General features: G+C 41.5%; 2 protein-coding genes across 2 annotated transcripts; both read left to right on the forward strand.

The window, feature by feature from the left end:
- Positions 1-3,503: 3,503 nt before the first annotated feature.
- LOC106652068 (myosuppressin) lies at positions 3,504-12,757 on the forward strand. Its single transcript, XM_014370811.2, has 3 exons — positions 3,504-3,773; positions 11,407-11,691; positions 12,420-12,757. The coding sequence occupies exons 2-3, from the start codon at positions 11,475-11,477 to the stop codon at positions 12,512-12,514; spliced, it is 312 nt and encodes a 103-aa protein (XP_014226297.1). The 5' UTR covers positions 3,504-3,773; positions 11,407-11,474; the 3' UTR covers positions 12,515-12,757.
- Positions 12,758-16,829: 4,072 nt separating this feature from the next.
- Positions 16,830-18,494, forward strand: LOC106652010. The gene is made up of 4 exons (XM_014370727.1): positions 16,830-16,884; positions 16,972-17,210; positions 17,315-18,110; positions 18,178-18,494. The coding sequence occupies exons 1-4, from the start codon at positions 16,830-16,832 to the stop codon at positions 18,492-18,494; spliced, it is 1,407 nt and encodes a 468-aa protein (XP_014226213.1).
- Positions 18,495-18,595: the final 101 nt, after the last annotated feature.

Raw genomic sequence — 18,595 nt, forward strand, 5'->3', positions numbered from 1 at the left:
TCCTCTCGTAGTGCATTTTAATTCTCAGGATCTGACACTCAACAAGCATAATTGTACACAGACTTGACGTGACAATGTATCAGCATTACAAAAGACTCGAGTAAAATAGAGAGAGAGAAGAAAAAGGCCATGTCATGCATTTTTTTTATCAAGGTGAATGGATGTAATCAGTGTACGTGCATAAAAAAAGTGAGTAAAAATGTATCGATGAAATTTGCTATCAAGGAAAAAATGTGTAAGTCAATTTAAAGCAAGGGCGTGAAGGTGAATACAGCCGTATTTATATATAATACGAGATATTGTACACGATGAATATATATGTACCGAGGCAAAACCTTGAGAGACGCTTAAACAATTGCACAATTTGTTGCAGATCGCCACGATGGAGAAAAATACACATTTTGCCGGGTGAAGTTTTTTTTCCTCGAGATTATCACCAGTTTGTAAGTTGATGTAAGGGAAACGTACCCGATATAATGAATAATAATGCCGCAGGATTCGTACGCACTCGAAATGTTGGCCCGTGTGGGTATAGGCGAGGAATATAAACATTCCACGTTTTATCGGGTAAAAATTCGCTGCTCTAGTTTTCCCCCATCCCTCGTGGCTCGAGTTCGCTAACCGCGCGTGAAAAATTAATTTTTCTTCGATGACGCGCACAGGCCATTCACATTGTATACGCACTCGTGTTTTCTCTTCCTTTTCGATCGATCGAATCGGAGCGCAAATATAGGCAAAAACAATTTACTAGACGCGGCTAGCGGTTGGTCGCGCGCCTCTCGAGGTGTTGTTGGATATACGCCTCGTACGCGCTCGCAGGATTTGCGCGGACTTTAAATTTAGACTAGTGGCGAAGAGACAAAGAAAGCAAGAAGAAGCAAGAGGAGCTGAGAACGAGTACGAGAAAAGGAGTCTCGAGAAGAAAAGGAGGAGTTATTTGCTCGACTGACGCAATGGAAACTCACGTTCTTGGAGATAGCTACAGGTCGAAAAAGCGCAAAGACGCGCGCTACGGTTTTGCCGTATATTGACCTTTAAAAGGGAGGCTTGAATTTCTCGAGCTCCGGGCAGCGGCAGCAGGAGGATAAACCCAATACGTATTACGTTTGTCTTACTCATCCCGCTCGAAGTACTCTTATCATCATTTATGTATTCGTTTTCGGTTTTTGTTTATCTTGTCCGAGCGAGCAATTCTTTTTCTTGTCTCTCTCTCTCTCTGAACTCTGGCGTACGCGAGAAATCATAATGGCATGAGATTGGATGCGGTACATGGAAGGAAAAAGTGTCATGTATGCACTGTGTGCAGTCGCACTGACGTTCGAGCTCGAGATTTCGCTCGGGAGTACCAGGGGCATATATATATATATAATATATAATACGGGGCTCGGCACAATGCGTAGCACATAAGCAAAAGCGACGTTACATTACGGGAGCTACGCCGCCGGGCGTCATCGTCGCCAGCTCGAGTCGCATATAATGTTATTAGCATTATTATAACAGGCGTCATCGGCGCAGTTCGAGAAAAAGCAGTCGGTGATTACTTTTCAATTCTCGGCGCGATGCAACGAGCGGAGAAGCCGTTAAAAAAAAGTACGCGCATACTGGCAAAGTTGCTTGATTTTCCGGGACAGTGGAGAGACACTGGCAGCAGCGGCGGCGCTTAAAAGAAGGTGAATCACGAGCTTTGTCAATTGCACCTGTTAACGCAGTACGCCAGAGTCGGAGGGGGAGAACGTTATAATGGCAAACGCACACACGCAGCAGCGGCCTCCGCTATATAGGATGCATACAAAGAGCTTTTGCTGCTGCAGGATTCGCCGCGTCTCGCTCGATCAAGCTTAGTGCGTCGCGAGATGACACAAAGCGCGTTGGCGTCTCTCGCTAAATACATTGAATTAGATGTCGTCGGTATATATAGCTTGCGCATGCCTACATCGTGCGTAGCGATGCTTTGACGATTCTGAATAAATAATCATCCTAGATATCTCTCTCTTTTTCTTCATCTCCGCTTTTTTCACAACAAATGAGACAATAACAAACAATTTTACTCTAGTTCTTCTTATATTTAAACTCTAACTGATGCTTTGATGCACACGTTGGTAAAAGTGCATTTTCATGCAGTTGAGTCAAGTCCCAAGTTTTGTAATTGGCCTCGTGCGAAAAACAGAGAGCAAAATTTATATAGATCACGAGCACGAGAAAGTGAGAGGAGATAAAAATATTACCAATACCCCGCACTCGTCCATTCAAAAAAATGTATACTTTAGTCTCTTGCTGTTCGCTGCATCTGAAACAAATCATCCTCTCAATTTTTCTTTCATACACTATTTTATACTCATCTACATTACATGCACTTTTTAATTAATTTTTAAACTCTCTGCTCCCATTTTTATTTCTCGCCGCAAATTAAATAATGGACTAGTAATTATACAAATACTCATGCTCGTCGAGTTTGTTTAACAATCAAAGTACATAGAAAAAACAATGCTCTCCCTTTTTTTCTCTATAACTTCCAGATGCGCGCGTGGCATTAATATATATACCGAGTAAACTAATTTTCCTCAATTTAATCTCTAATTAAGTTACGCCTGAGAGACGTATACGTTTCCATTGGCCGTCGATATTTATCCCTTTGCGGGTTTTTTTCAAAAGGCCAAGTAAAAAAACCAGCAAAAAAGTAAGAAAACAGAAGCAATTTATCTTTTTTTTTTTTTTTCATCCAACGAAAATATTTGTCTGATCTACTTCGTACGGCTAAGCGCACATGTACTTCCGCAAAAAGCTCGAGACTGCTCGCGTATAAACATAACAACGTATAGGTTTTATTAATACGCTGTAAAAAAGAAATGACATGCGGGCAGGCAGAGTCGCGAAAGAGGTCGAATTCTCGAATGCCGATTTTTTCACTCGAGAGCGCGTATAAAATTGCACTCGTCTAGATCGATAAATCTTGTGCACTCGGTGCGCAATTGTCGATCTTTCTCTTAGACCTCGATGTATACTCGATGTTTTATTCATTGATTCTATTGTTGCTCTAATGTTTTACGCGGTCACGAAGCAAAATATACGAAAAAAGAAATATCAAGAGTTGTAGAGATAATCGAATTAGGGGAAATGAGGAGGAGGGGCAAGAAAAAAGAAATCACCCACGCGTATGCCATTCTAATGTATATTGCTCGGTGTAGCCGCTACCATGCGGCGATCCGATCTAACTTTCGTGTATACACCCACACAGCCGTATGCTATATACATATTGTTCTCCCGATGATGTCGATGGTACTCGCGAATGCGCAGGTAGAATCTGCGCGTACACACGCGTACATGTTCTCGCTTGAACATGCATACGCACGGCGAGATAGAGAGAGAGAGAGAGAAAGTGACGGGGGTAGCGGGCGCGCGCGCCAACGAGCGAGAGAGAGAGAGAGCGAGAGAGCTTCGAAGCGCGCCTGTGTGATTATTTAAGGGCCGGCGCCGAGCTTGCCACTGCCATAATCCATTCTACTCTTCTTCTCGTCTCACCACCATCCACCATAAGTATCGGAGAGAGGAGGTGCATTCGTTTACCAAAAACATCTCGGAGAATACCCAGCAGAAGATAGCAGCAGAAGCTCGAGTGTTGAAAGAGAGCCAAAGATTCTGCCTTTTTTGTCCCGATCCCGAGAAAGGATTTCGGCGCAGGCGTTTGTCACGTCGAGTTAACTTGGTAGTTCACCCCTCGTTTCGAGAATCAAAGTATCAACTTCTAGCGCAGCTCTCGAGTTTTGATTTTGCGGGTAAGTTAATAACTTTTCTCCTCAATTTTTTCTTTCTTCCTATGCTGTGTCTAATTTTTCAAGTGTCTTTTTTTTCGACTCGAGTAGCTGGACCCAATACTCGCGTATTTGCTAAAGACTTGAATACAGTCGATTAATGATTTTCAATTCTCTCTTTCTCTCTCTCGTGAGTGCGAGTGGATCCGAAATTTCGATTGGCTTATGACACTCAAAGGCTATTTCTTTCACAAAAAAATTAGCAGAATTTGAAGGAGAAAGGAGACAAAAAGAGGCGAAAGATTGAAAATAAAATCGATGCATAAGCGACACGTCCGAAAGTCGTTAATTACTGCGTCGCACACCTGTTATGCGACCGCAAACTGTTGCTCGAGTTATAATGAGTCCATGTCCCCGCTGAATCTCAATTGATGCACACGAGTAGCCGACGAGCCACACGTTTCTTCTATTTTACGTTATCGGTCGTTTTACTACTAGCTGTTTCTTTCTTTTCTTTCGACTAAAACCGTTTTATCGATTTCAACTCGATAATGTTTACCACGTCCCGCACCGAGCGCTATATAAAATATACATTGAATAATTGATCAGATTCAATAGCAGCCTAGATGGTTTTTGTACAAAGAAATTCGTCATTGGTAAATATTCATTGAGCTCTTTGACAAATGGATTTCACGAGTAAAGACGATGCTCGTTCGTCCAAGGAGAAAAATCCTCTTCAGAAAAATTGCACGCTACTCGATACATTTGCAGTTGTTTAAAGATTTCACGTGTTACATTCACTCATCATTAAATTCAGTAAAAATATTTTTAACTTTGCCGACGTAAAGGCCCGAGGAAAATCGGTAATTTCGTACACATAAGCGCGGGTATTCAAAAGCACGGACTCGCAAAGTGTAGATGCAGCCCAAGAGCTTTCGCAACGCGACGATATGTTTTTTCCTTTCGTTTTTACGCGGGCGTCACAGCTGCACTAACGTGGCTCCCCTACAAGCGATGCGGGCTGCAGGCGGATCGGCGCCAAAAGCGCCATATTATTATGCACTCATTTCCGTCGTTTATGAAGCTTGCGAGATGCGCAGTAACTTTTTCAGGTCGCGGAGATACACTATAATTTCGATCAACGAGCTTGCTTACGTCTCCGTACCTAGTGCAGCATACAAGCGCCGTCCCTCTGCTCGTCTCTGTACTAAAATCTTTTTACGGCCCTCGTACGCACGCCGCAAATGGGTCATTCTTGGCAATTTCGTCATCGCGCCGTTCTCTCTACGATATCTCCACTTCGCCAAAGGGACTTGATTAATTTTTATCCGCGCGATTCCTCTAGGATTACAATTGGCTCCGTCGCATTTTGTTTAATTTTGTGAATCGTTGGACAAAATCGACGTGGCGCGGCTGCGAGCCGTATAGACGGGCCCGCGCGCACACCTGTGCGTTGCGTGACCTACTGCACATCATTGAGAGTATCACTGGCCAAGGCGAGAAATCTGCAATCTCACAAGATTATAGCCGTTTTCGGGACTTGCTTACATCTGCTGCGATATCCAAGTTTTTCTTATTTGTATTTCCGTACCCAAGTGAAAATACATCTTGTAAATTTGTAAAGCCAAAAAGAAGATGAGAAATATGCAGAGATTTGATGAAATGTAAAGAGTTAACAGTTGGCTATATTTGTCGTAAGTTTAACTGTAGCTGGAGCAGGTCCAATTTCAGGGCTGAGACTTGTAACGTCGACTCAGCCAAATACCAGCTGGTGCGTGCCTTTTATGTAAAGCTTCTTAAATTTTCGCAAATTTGCTAAAAAGTCCAAAAACTTGGAAAAATTTACTCGCTGTAATTTCAATTCCAGCTGAATTTCTATTTGACTGTGATTCAAGTTTTCTGCCACTTTCAAAAACTTTGAGATTTTCGAAAAAATTGTTGGAACCTTTTCACAAACCTTAATCAGCAGTGTTATCGCTCTAGTGAAACCAATTTCAGTCACACTCAAACTTACAGTAAGTATGGCCGTACCTTAACTTTTCTTACGAGGAATATGCAAGCCCAAGTAAATTTTCGTCGACACGCAGCCATTGCTAAGTAGACTTTTCGCGATTACGCACTTTTCGCTCAAACTATAATGAATTTCTCGCCTTTTTTTCGAAGCCAGCATTATATTGAACATTTTCAAAAGAATTTTCCATCTTTTCTACGGAATGTTTTTTCTAAAAAGCAACGTCTAGGATACCTTTTGTGAACATCTTCTCAATTTATAGGGACTTAAAGAAATGTTCCTTGGTAATCTTAGATAACGCATTTGAAATCTTTTTAACGTAGCTTCGGCATGGCTTCAAAAGAAAAAAATGACAGAGAAAAATATACGAAGAAAGTCGATTGGAGAACGCACGCGAGAATTCGTGTAATTTATTATAGCTAGAGTAAGTGCAATAATCATCTCATACGAGCTGCATGAAGTGGAATCAAAGTCTCAGATAATAATACCAGGGCGACGAGTATCGCTGCACAATATTGTTTGTTCAAGGAAAAAGGGAAGAAGAAAAATGATGGGTGTTTATTTCTCTAGTCTGAGAGCAATTTAACAGAGATTTTCCTCGGAGCTATACAAATATTAAGTCAGTGTAACACGATTCCCTTTTTTCTTACACACTCATCGTTTGTATCATTTGGTTTTTCGCCCGAAACAGATTTTACGACGTGGCCGTCGGTTTCGTATCTATGTAATATAATTTACGCATTCGTGCATTTTTTTCCATACATAGGCATTAGTCTATTTTTGCGGTCAGGCGGGACAAAAAAGAAACATAAATTGAATTTATACGGGAAAATTGAAATAGACCAATGAGAGTCCCATAATTGATTTTGCCCGAATTTCGTTTGATTTTACGCGGGGGAAAATGCCTCTTCTCTCTCGTCTCGTCCACACGATCTAATTCGATGTAAATGAATCGATTGCTATGGTTCAAATTGCCAATCAAGACTTTTACAAGGTCGCGGTGCGGTAACAAAAAAAAATCAGTAGCGGACTTTTGCGTCATCGATACTGTCGCAGCCTCTGCATATGAACACTCATTATTATACGACCTATACACATATAATAAATACCTCAGCTCTGTTTATATTTTACAACATACGCGCCCAGAGTTATAAAGAACATCATACGTTATGTATAAAAAAAAAAAAAAAATCCCGCTAGCTGCAAAAGTTTCATCGCGATTTACACATACTTTATATCGCTCATTCGTGAACGGACATGGAACATTGTTTTTCGTTTAAAGTAATATACGATCCTTTTTGGTATCTCGGAAAAAGGACGACCGACCGAGCATCATTTTATAGCGCTAAATCAAAAAAAGGTGGGATTGAGCTCGACGGATAGTTATCACTGAAAAATTTGTCTCAATCGTTGACTTTTTATTTCTTTTCTTTTTTATTTCTCGAGGGACAAAGAGAAATGAAAATTTATTTACAAGCCACAACGATTCAAACGCTAAATGAACTAGAAAGATGGTTGCATTATATGTGCGGCGCACCGAAGAGTCAATGGTGAAACGAACATACATACTCGTAACGTCGAGATCGTAATAGAGAAATCATTTCCCAAGTGTGCGCGCGACTGTTTACAATCGCGCTGAAAAGTTGTATATTAAAACTGTTTTCCACTTTAGCCATTTTTATTTCTCTGATCCGTTGTCTTATTGCAAAGCGATAGGAATTGACCTGTAACGGCGCACTCGCGCGCACGGGGTGTTATTCTTTCGTCGACACGAACTAACGTTCTTCGTTGAGCTAACGTTTTGCCTATATGCAGTCGAATTATTATTCATCGGCACGAGGACGAGCAAAAGATTATTGGATCCTGCGCTGGTACGCCGATACATTGCGATGTATTTTTTTCTCTCTCGACCAGAGATCGATCCAAATAAGAAAAGATCAGCCGAATAACGCGCGGTAGAAGAAAAAACAACAAAGTACGCACAGATGGAAAAGTCCGCGCGTGCAATTTCATACGCGGGGGAAATAATTTTCTTCCCTTCGGCGTCGGTGGAGCGCCCGATGCGACGCACACGCGTATCTGCGTACGAGGTAAATCTAATATTTACCCAAAACAAAGTACTCCAGCCATTCGTTTTGTTGGCCATACGCGTTGCAGGCACGTATTATAGCTCGAGCTCCGCGTAAGCTGAAAAGTTTGTTGTACGCGAGAGTTGCCGCGTCCAGCGCCGATGCTATATGGCCAAGGCATTTATCGCGGGGATTACAGTGCAAATTAAACTTGTTGTTTGTCGCGAGGTGCGGTATATAGTCATCGTTTATAACGCTAGCAGCTCGCTGTGAGCGAGCAAGAATTATTAAGAAGCCCCACCAGATTATTCCTGCAAGCTTGTGACCCAATAGTATAGGTATGAGTATGTATGCACAGGCAGCGATGACGCGTTTCGCCCCATTCACCTCCCACACGCTCGCTTTCGTTTTTTTTTTTTCCTTCAAAAATATCCGTTTTCACTTGCACTCGACTGCTCTATCTACGACGCGGACGACTGGAGCTTCGACGCTATCGTATCTTCAACTGCAGCGAGCTAACTTTTGCCCTGTGCATTTGTCAAATTAAAGGGCGCGTGCCTACGGGAGCTGTTGCGCTGCAAAAAGTTTTGCAACTTTTTCGAATATAGATAATTTCGGTTCAGTTCATGCTCGTGGCTCTTTTCTCATCTATTCTGACCCTTGCACCTTATAGTCGACAACATATTAAATAGACCCCGTTTTTCGAAATGGACTCGAGTCGAGTTTTGCTTTACTATACCACAGATATACACACACCTACAGATTTCTGTATTTGAGAGAGCCACGTCTACACGCATCTATTATAGTAAGGTGCAAACTTGTGACATATAATTCCTATTCAGGTACCAATTTTTTTTCTGCTTTACTTGTCGCTTTAAGCAAGTGGAAGATACGCACATTGTCTTGCATGCACATACGTATGCATTATTATTTCACTCGGCGAGTTGCGCAAGTCGCCGTTACCGCCGATTTGCATGTAAATCGAAAATTTAGAGGATTCGCCGCGTACTCGACTTTTCTCTCAATGATGCACGCTAGCTGGCTTACGCAACGGCAGCTTTGCTTCGCAATTTTTTTTTTCCAACTTTTCTTTCTCGATCGAACGGAGGGACGTCATGTGTTACGATCGAATTTGTTTCGCGGGCTCGACAAGATTTCAGTTTGCATTTGCACGAGCAACAGGTTCCGAGCGGAGAAACGTGTGTTATGATACGGGCAAACGAGTCGCGATACCAAGTGCGCCTCCTTGCGCGTTCCGACGCGGGCTCTCGATTTGAATCCAAGCGGACCTCGATGATGAACTCGATAAGAAAGCAAATGTAAATTACTCAAAAATAAAAATGGCCGAGATTGTTCCGACTAGTATTTGCATTTTTTCCTTCATTGCGTCAGATAGCAGTAGTATAGTGCGTGTCCCTTTCCAGCCAGACTCGACGAAGCTATAAATACGCGACCATCTCGAATATCAAAAAAGCGACAGAGACTTTGGAAATTACATTTTGAGCAATTTTAATTTGGACGATCGCAGGAAATGTAATATAACTTTGAAATAATATGTATTTTCGGTTCATTTCCGTGCTCGATTGGTATGCGCTGCGTACATTATACACTTGGGTGCGAGCTGAGCAATAATGAAAACTCTCGTACATGCGTACGCGCCAACATTCGTTATCGAGTGAGATTAATTCGGAAAATGAGAAGTATAACTCTTGAACGAGTATATATAACTTTTACGAGGCACTTATCTTCCTCTTTGTATTTTATTCTCTTTCTTATGGTTTTGGAAGGATGCGTGTCACGAGGCTATTATATGTAGGCCAAACGCGCCGGCTATATGTCGTTTGTATGTCACATCCTTGAGGTAAGACGATACACGCACACACACACAAGCCCTGAGCCATTATATTGTTCCAACGCGACGCACCGGGCAAAGTTGCGTCGAGGATCAGATTTGCGCTCAATAATGTTTATTTTCGGAAAGTGTATTATCCGCCCGGGCAAATAGTAACGCCACGCGCTCGATTTTGCCTTTATATAAACTCATCGATTGCATCTGTTTTCTTTGATTCTGCGATATGTTTCAAGAATTGAGGCTGCATTCGCAAGGAAGCGATTTTTATATCTTTCGAAAAGTCCATTCTCGCTAAGCGTTGCGAGCTTGTATTGCGAGATCCACGTGACTCGTCCTCGTGTCGACTGCTACTGCTCGAGCTTGACCCTTTCCATGCGAATCAAACTATATATTCGCATTTTACGTCACGCAACGCACTTTATTTACACAAAAAAAAAGGAAAAAATTGCTACACGTGTGTACGCGCCATTAGGCGTTGTTGACTTTTGCAAAAAAAGGGCTCGAAAGGCAAGAGATCCCATTATTAAGCTCTACAGTCAAACGTTATAAATTCGAATTCAATGTTATAGATGTGTACAGTGAGGGAGGATTACGAATTTGTTCTTCTTCTTCTTCTTCTTTTTCATTTGGAGGAATCAACGACCCTCGAAGACCTTGTAATAAGCCGGGTCGTGGCGAGCATAGCGTTGAATCCGAATGGACTCGAAATAAGAGGCTATTTGCCAAGCGCAAGAGGCAACAAAACGAAAAAAAGGCCAAAGTGAGTCGATCTAATAATGGATTATCGCCCGCGCGTCGAGTGTACTCGATGCCTTAATTACTTTTTTTGTTGTGCGTTGCCTTTAGCTCGTCTCGCGCGGTTCTTTTTTTATCCTTATAGAAAATGATCGATTGTAACACAAATATATTCGCAAAGATATGCGAGCGAGTACACGATATTATCGGAGCTCTCGCCTATACTTTGCGCACGCCATGCCCGTTTAGACGAGAGATCGTTTATAAAATGTGTAGTTCGCTGCGCGACGCGAGTATATACGAGATTTCAGGCAAGAGCCGGAGCAATATCCGGTGTATCCGGCAGAGACTTTGGCCTATAGCCAGTAATGAGTATTTACTGATCGCACGCGTGACTTTCTCTCTCTTTTCTCTTATCGATACGAATGATATCCGTCGCTGGCGCTGCTGCTTCTTTGACACTTTTATTGTCTATATATCGGTCTCTCTTTCTCCATCGATTTCCATCCTCGATTGCTAACTTCAATTTAGCACGTAGCTGCTTCCATCTCTCAAAGTTTGCACGCTTATAATGATAATAACAGAGCGCAAAACTTGGTGCGTGTAACGAGATCAGATTTTCAATTACCAAAGTACTAATTAACATGCAGAAGCGGCGTAATACAACGCCATCACCTGTGCGTTATACGGATCGCGCGACGCACCTTGCAATATCCCAAGTATGGATCATGCATCTAGTCTATTTGTCAAAGCTCGTCCTGGATTAATCCCAAGTCTGGTCCAGGACGTGGCTTCCGATGTATGCGTTACATGTATCCCGCATGGTCAAAGGCGAATTTTTCATTATGCAAAGGATCAGACAGAGAGAGAGAGAGAGAGAGAGAGAGAGAGAGAGAGAGAGAGAGAGAGGGAGAGAGAGAGAGAGAGAGAGAGAGCAAGAGAGAGAGAGAGATAGCCACGATATTTTATTTATTCATGAAAATTTCGCAGGTGAAACAAGCTATTTCGCACGAAGGTAGTTTTAATCGAGAGCGAGAAAGAGAGAGAAGAGGCAAAAAATGGCATCCAAAGTATCGATCTCGAGCTTGCTGACTCTGGCGGTCATTATGGTGCTCGCGACGTTGCTGGCGCAGCATCAAGTGCACGCCATGCCGCCGACCCAGTGCAGTCCGAATCTGCTGGACGAGGTGCCGCCGAGGATCCGCAAGGTCTGCTCGGCCCTGTCGACCCTCTACGAGCTCGGCTCGGCAATGGAAAATTACATCAACGAGAAGGGTGAGTTTATTTATATATGAATGTAATACATTTTTTTTTATCCTCTTTCACGGCATCTCGGCCCCAGCTGCGAGCATCTCTAAATCCAAATCCAAGCTGAAATTCAAAACATCAATAATGTAAATCTAAACCCATTCATCTCGTAACTGCATTTAGCTCCGGTGTACATATAACGCCGCGTGTGCACTCGGCCTGTATATATATAATAAACCAAGGTCTCGCAGGTAGGTAGCTGGAATTTCTCATTTCGCTCGCTCGGCTCTCGTGTGTATGGAGCCCTGGAAAGAGGAGCGAGCTCGCGCTGCTCACCTAAATAGATATACATACGTATATATATATGTTAAGCATGGCTGTTTGACACTACACACAGGAGCGGTAGCTGCCAAACGAAGTTTGCCACTCGATCTCCGGTATGTCCGCGAGCTACTTTTCCCTCGCTGATCCTTTATGCGAACGCGCAGATAAAGGAACATCTTGTCGCGTACTTTCAAAGCCTTTAATATATACTTGTAATATATAAAATATAAAATGTCGCAACGAGGCTTTGGCGCGCCAACGAGATTCTTTCGTCAATTACAAAGTTAATTGGACGACGATGTAATAATAATACGCGCTTTGCGTACATTTGTGCGCGTCTTTCTATTATGTTTGCGCATCGTCCTTTCGTTCTTTTCCTTTTTATAGATTAATTAATCTGTCGCTCTTTGGTTATTGCCATTTTTTTACAGTTCCAGTGCTGAGAGAAAATATCCCTCTGCCTGATAGTGGGGTGAAACGCCAGGACGTGGACCACGTGTTTCTGCGTTTCGGCAGACGGCGCTAAGGGATGAAACAAATGATTCAACAACCAAAAATTAAAATAAATATTAAAAAATAAGATCTCTATTACATGCCTGTGCACATAATACCTATATATTTAATTACCGATCGACAAATATTTACTCAAGTCAAGCCATCATCATTTTATTGACGTTTCCATTTCCTTCTATTAAACGAAAATATTATATAATATAATATAATATGTATATTACGCAGTGAGCAAAATTTCAATAATATACTGAAGGAAGAAAAATATGTATATATATATTTATTGGATTGACGCATTATTCGTGAGATAAAATTTAAAAAATCCAAAAAACAACAAAAAAAGCTCATAAACATGAAAATGATTAAGAAAAAAAATTAATTGTTGATACAAAAAAGCTAAACTGTCTATTTACTACATGCAAACATTGTTATAGTCCTTGTACTTGCTTATGTATCTATTTCGTTACGATTTTTATGTTCAGCCGTACAGTAATTATTCTTTCCATGCGTACTTACTTAGCATAAGTCTGTAATTGCGTCATTCTTTGTAGCAGGTTGATGGCATCGTTTCAACATTAGTCGTTTTTTAAGCTGCATTATATTTTTCCATTTCTTCTTTTGCACTGCATCACAATCTTCCTCAACAATTAATTACTTGCATTATCAATTGATAATTATTGTTACACATGTCTACGAATGAGATTAAAAATTTTTATGTAATAAATAAGTATAAAAATTATAATTATGTACAAGCTGCAACGGAAGAGTCTGATTAGGTTTAATAAATGAAATATAAAAAAAGCACAAGTTATTATTAAATTAGCACGCTTCTCGATGCAAATGCATCAATGTGACATTTGAAATAATTATGGAAAAATTATTCGAATTACAAAGAAAAGTGGTTAGTATTGATACAGATCGCTCTATTTTTCTGATGATAAAACAAAAAAAACATTAATCGTACAATGAAAAAAGATTTGATATTTTAAATTTTTTAATCGTCGTGTCGCCGTGGTGCGAGTTTTACATTTCAGACTTTCTCAGGTGACTATTGTTTGTAACATTTGCATTTTTAGCAGCCAAAGAGCTATGCGTTCTAGTCAATATTAAAATTATCAGTCAATCTAAATATCTTCATAATGATAAAGAAACCGAACAGTATTGCGAATTTCATCTACCATTGTAAAATCAATTTTATCGTATTGTTAATTATTTTAGGAAAAACTTGATGAATTAATTAGACACTAAATTGAATGCTTTTATTAAAAAACATATTTAATACGTAAATAATTCATTGGGATGCGCAATTTTTGAGCGCCAAAAATGAAAATAAATTTTAAAAGACCGATGCGTTTGACAATTTACAGCAAAATTTAATAGAGCTACATGCTATGAAAGTGAAAAGAAAAAAAATTATAAATTTATATGTTGCTGTTCTGCATCATCGGTCATACAACAGAAAAAAACCCGCACACCAATCACTTGCTAAATGATGATAATGCGATTATCCAAATTTCGATTGATAATTCATTATTTTTCAAACGTTTCTCCGAAAAATACATGCAACTATAATAATGTAGGAAATAGAGGCGTCTAACTTTCAGAGATAATTATTAGCATTGATTTTTTTCTCCCTGAATTTCATTGGAACTACGCAAGAAGCAAATTTATGTTTTTTTTTGCTCGTAAAATACGAATTACGATGAATGTATGATTAACAATATTGTTCAGAATTAAAAAAAGAACATTGAAAGTATGTAATAATAAGTATAATAACAATAAAAGTTATGTCATCAAAAAAAAATTGCTTTTTCATTTACACTGACCTTTGTAGTAAAATAAGAATTAGCTGGCAAACGATTTATGACGAAACATTCACAATAAACTTTTTTTTAAAATGAAATCGAAAGAAATCTAAAAAAATATGCTTTCACGTTTCTTGAATAATTTATACGAATACGTTTCTGAATGTGTGTTATTTATATTTTTATCCCTCGATGCAATATTGTTCTCTAATCTGCTTAACGCGTCATATTTTAACTTTGAACTTGTCCATCCATAATCGATTGTTGCAGATTTGCCATGCTTCAAGTGATAAATTAAACATTTTTTTAATATTAAAAGTTGCTTGCACTTCAATTAAAAATTTATAACATTTTCTTTTAAAGGGTTGAACTACTTTGATAAAGTTTTTCATTATTGAAAATCATAATAAAAGAAGACCTTGTACATGTTATTGAATCGTTGAGTAAAAAAATTTTTTTTGTAGATCATCTCAACTTTCTTGCTGACATCGGTATACCTTGAAGGAAAATATTATTTTCACGGAATTTCCGCTCGCGCACAAATAAAGTAGTGATTACGAATCCAAAACTTTTCTGAATCCTTCCTTTATAGTTAGTTCAAAGTTAAAATTTCATTCTGTCCGTGGGCTTCGTCTAGCTTGATAATTTAGATGTACTTGTACAGATCCTCATGGGTCGAATGTCGCGCGATATTTTCACCTCCATATGAAAACTCGAGCAAGCTGCTGTCGCACATGTAAAGAAACTTTCGAGAAAAAAAGTTGGCTCTTCCTTATATACACATATGAAATTGGAAATCAATGCGTAGAATCTTTCAGCGGCAAAATTCTTCAATGGGAAAGGGTTTGACGCAACATTATCCACCAGTTTGAGCGTGAAGAACTCGATATTATAGGTGCCATTTATTTGTTGATGATTCTTTTATTTATTGAAACTCGAAATTCGTACCTTCCGCAAATGCATAAACTGGAAAGATGAACTGTACCACGTCCACATGTGAATTGACCGAGGATATAGTTAGAAAAATATTGGTTATATTTCAATCAACTTTGCCTTTTTAAAATGATCGTTCAAATTGTTAGTTTGGATTAACGAACCCTAAATATTCAACACAGGCTAAGTTTTAGTTTTTTAGATGTGACTCACACTGTCAAGCAACAGAGGTGACTCGCCTGTAGCAGAAAAATCGCGAGAGATGAACTTTTTCATTGATTATGCATTTATTGCTTTATTGCGAGTAGAAAAAGGCTAAGACTATATTTAAGGAAATTACTTTTGAGAACGATTATTTTGTGTGTTATCTATAGGGAAAAACATAATACTCGAGAAATCGATCACTCTGATTCCGAATCGAAAAAAAATAGGGTCGCAAGGGACGCGATTCTGCGCGTTACACGAAAATGTCATTAAATAATTTTTTTCCTCAAAGCGGAAATCGTGCTCTTATCTCGCACATCTATACGCTCGAACTTGTAACAGAATATCGCGGCCATTAGTTTCATTTTTATCGGAATATCCTTTCCTTTTTTCTTTCTTCTTTTTATTGCTTATCATCGCTTGCCTTCTTTTTTCTCCTCTCCCTCTCTCTCGTGTTGCGTTTTTTTTCTTTTTGCAGTTATATTATAATTGACACGATACCTATTTGTCCCATGTAAAAACGAGTTCATGTACTCGTGACATCATGATGATACCAAAGCAACAGGTAACTTACGTTGGTACTATACATTAGTTTTGCAATCGAAGGAAACATATTCAAATTTTTCGATTTTTACTATCACATTCTGTACAAACGAGTTACAAGATTACTAATTTCTCATGTATATCATTTATTAATTGGCCTATTAATTTTCCATTGGTATGACAAGGAGAAACGTCTCGAGCAGAGATGTTCTTGAAGATCGCTGCATAGGTGCTCTTGTTTATTTACCGAGTATGATTAACTGGGCTGATTGCAGTATAAAATTGTCATCGTTCTCGTCGTTGAAACCGCAATGATAATCTCATTGAAAGATTCGGTGTAAATTGTAAAGTCTAGCTACTACAAGATGAAAAATGACGTCGCCCTTTAATTCACTCGTCAATGGGCTATATGAATTCTGAGAATGTTACAACGATTATCAGCTAAGGTTGAGCGAAATCCACGCTGTTCTGGTAAATAGTTCTCGGTACCAGGCGTGTAGCAGGTTTTTAGTTTTATATCAGTTGTACAAGCCTCCCATTGATTACGATCAACCTCTTTTGTCGAAGCGGAAAAAGAGAAAAAAAAAGTGGCAGCAACGTGCGTTTCGCAATGTACATCCATCCAGGGCGCCCAGTGGAGAAGATAAGCCAATTGTGTTGAGAAAATCGATGCGCGCATATAAAAAGCCGAGCTTTTACGATTATCGACGTCAGTGATCCGCCGATCGTCGAATTGGGCGAATATCTCGTAATTTCGTTTTAACTTGGTTACGGTATCGAGTGGCGTCGTGCATCGATTACAGTGCGTATACGAACAAGCGCGTACAAAGCCGAGCATCCGAAAACATGTGGAGTTCAGCTGTTTGGCTGTGGCTGCTGGGCTACTTTGCGCTGCCAGCTCGTAAGTCTGCAACTGGAACGAATAATAGGGTGGAAAAGTGTGTCGTCATTATTACGGTCGTTAATTTGTCTCTGTATCCCCCCATAGACGCGACGTTCTGCTGGGTCGACGTTACGGAGGATTTCCATAAGAATGCGCCGCTATTGTTGAAGTACACGACGAACGAGGTCATCTATCCGGACACGGCCAAGAGCGACAGCGTCAGATTCTCCTTCGGCGAGAGGCTCCGCGTCGCCTGTCCCCGTGGCAACGTCACCGTCTTCGGCTCCAGCATCAAATCGTCCGAGGTCCCTCTCAAGTGCTACGCCATCAGCTTCTTCGACGTGGTACGTACATACGTTCGACAAATTCATTTATTCGAGCGAGCTCGCGCCACATCAATTCCTCCCATTGATTCCGTCATCAACGAGCTCGAAATTTATTTATCCAGGTCGGCACGAACTACGTAGCTCCGTTCGGCCGAATCAGCTGCTCGGAGCCGGCCCAAGCGGTGGCCAGAGCCGACCCGAACGAGATCTGCCCCGAGGGCCGAATCGGCCGCATCGGCTTCAGCATGAGGAACGAGGCGTTCCTGCCGACGATCGAGCGCATCTGCTTCAACCAGCTGGAGAATCGGCCGTCCTGGGCCAAGTCGACCGTGACGACGGCCCTGCGCAGCCGTAGAGCCTCCGTCAGAAAGCCCGTCTACCAAAAGGGCGAGTTTTACGAGAACGTCGAGATCGGCCCCGAGACTTTTAGCATCGAGCAGCAGAGGGCGCGCTTCAAGGCCCTGCTGAAGAAGGACGAGCTGGTCGACAAGTACTTGGCCGTCGGGCCGAAGAAGCCCGCGCTCAGGAGGAAGTCGAAAAAGTACGCGAGGCAGGCGGCCGAGATTACGACGACTTCCACGACGACGACTTCTACGACTACGACGACCTTGCCAAGCACTCCTACGACGACGACGACGATGTCGCCAACTTCAACGACCACGAAACCAGCAACAGCGGCAGCGACGGCTTCGAATTGGCTCGTCGAAGGCCAACTGGTCCCGGCCAGCGACATGTACTACAAGAGCCAGCAAAACAGCACGTACTTTTACATCAACACCTTGCCCGTGTGGAAGAGCATCGAGGAGGGCAACTGGAAGCTCGTCGAGGAGATAGTCCGCTCGACGGCCGGACAGCTGGCCGTGAATCTGGACGCGTGGACCGGTGGCCTCGACAATCTGCGCTATCCCGACGCCGATGGTAAGTCCTCTCTCTTACAATTGCACTCGAGTAAAAAAAAAATTGATCGCCGCGATTCGATTCGCAGGCAAGGAGGTCGAGCTGAGCCTGCTGAGCGACGGCAGCCTCACGGTGCCCCGCTACCTCTACAAGTACGTGCACGACCCGGTGCACAACTACGGCCTCGTCTTCGTCACGATGAACGACCCGTACCTCGGCATGATGACGGCCGACGATCACCTGTGCACACCGCTGGACGCCTGCCAGGCCAAGTATCCCCAGTTCAAGGACGCCACCAAGGGCTACACCTACTGCTGCGCCATCGACTCGAGCAGCGACTTCGCCCTCATCGTCGCGGACCTCGGAGTGCCCGCTTTCCCCAGCTCGAGGCCTTTCTTTTCATAGCTATAGTCGCTCCTCTTCCTTCCTATATCGATTATTTTATCGGCATTTTGCTGTATCGCAGTATTATAAAGTAGTAGTTTTGATACTTAATAAAGAGAAAA

The sequence above is a fragment of the Trichogramma pretiosum genome, unplaced genomic scaffold (genome assembly GCF_000599845.2).
Source record: "Trichogramma pretiosum strain Unisexual culture from Peru unplaced genomic scaffold, Tpre_2.0 scaffold13, whole genome shotgun sequence".
Classification (NCBI taxonomy): Eukaryota; Metazoa; Arthropoda; class Insecta; order Hymenoptera; family Trichogrammatidae; genus Trichogramma; species Trichogramma pretiosum.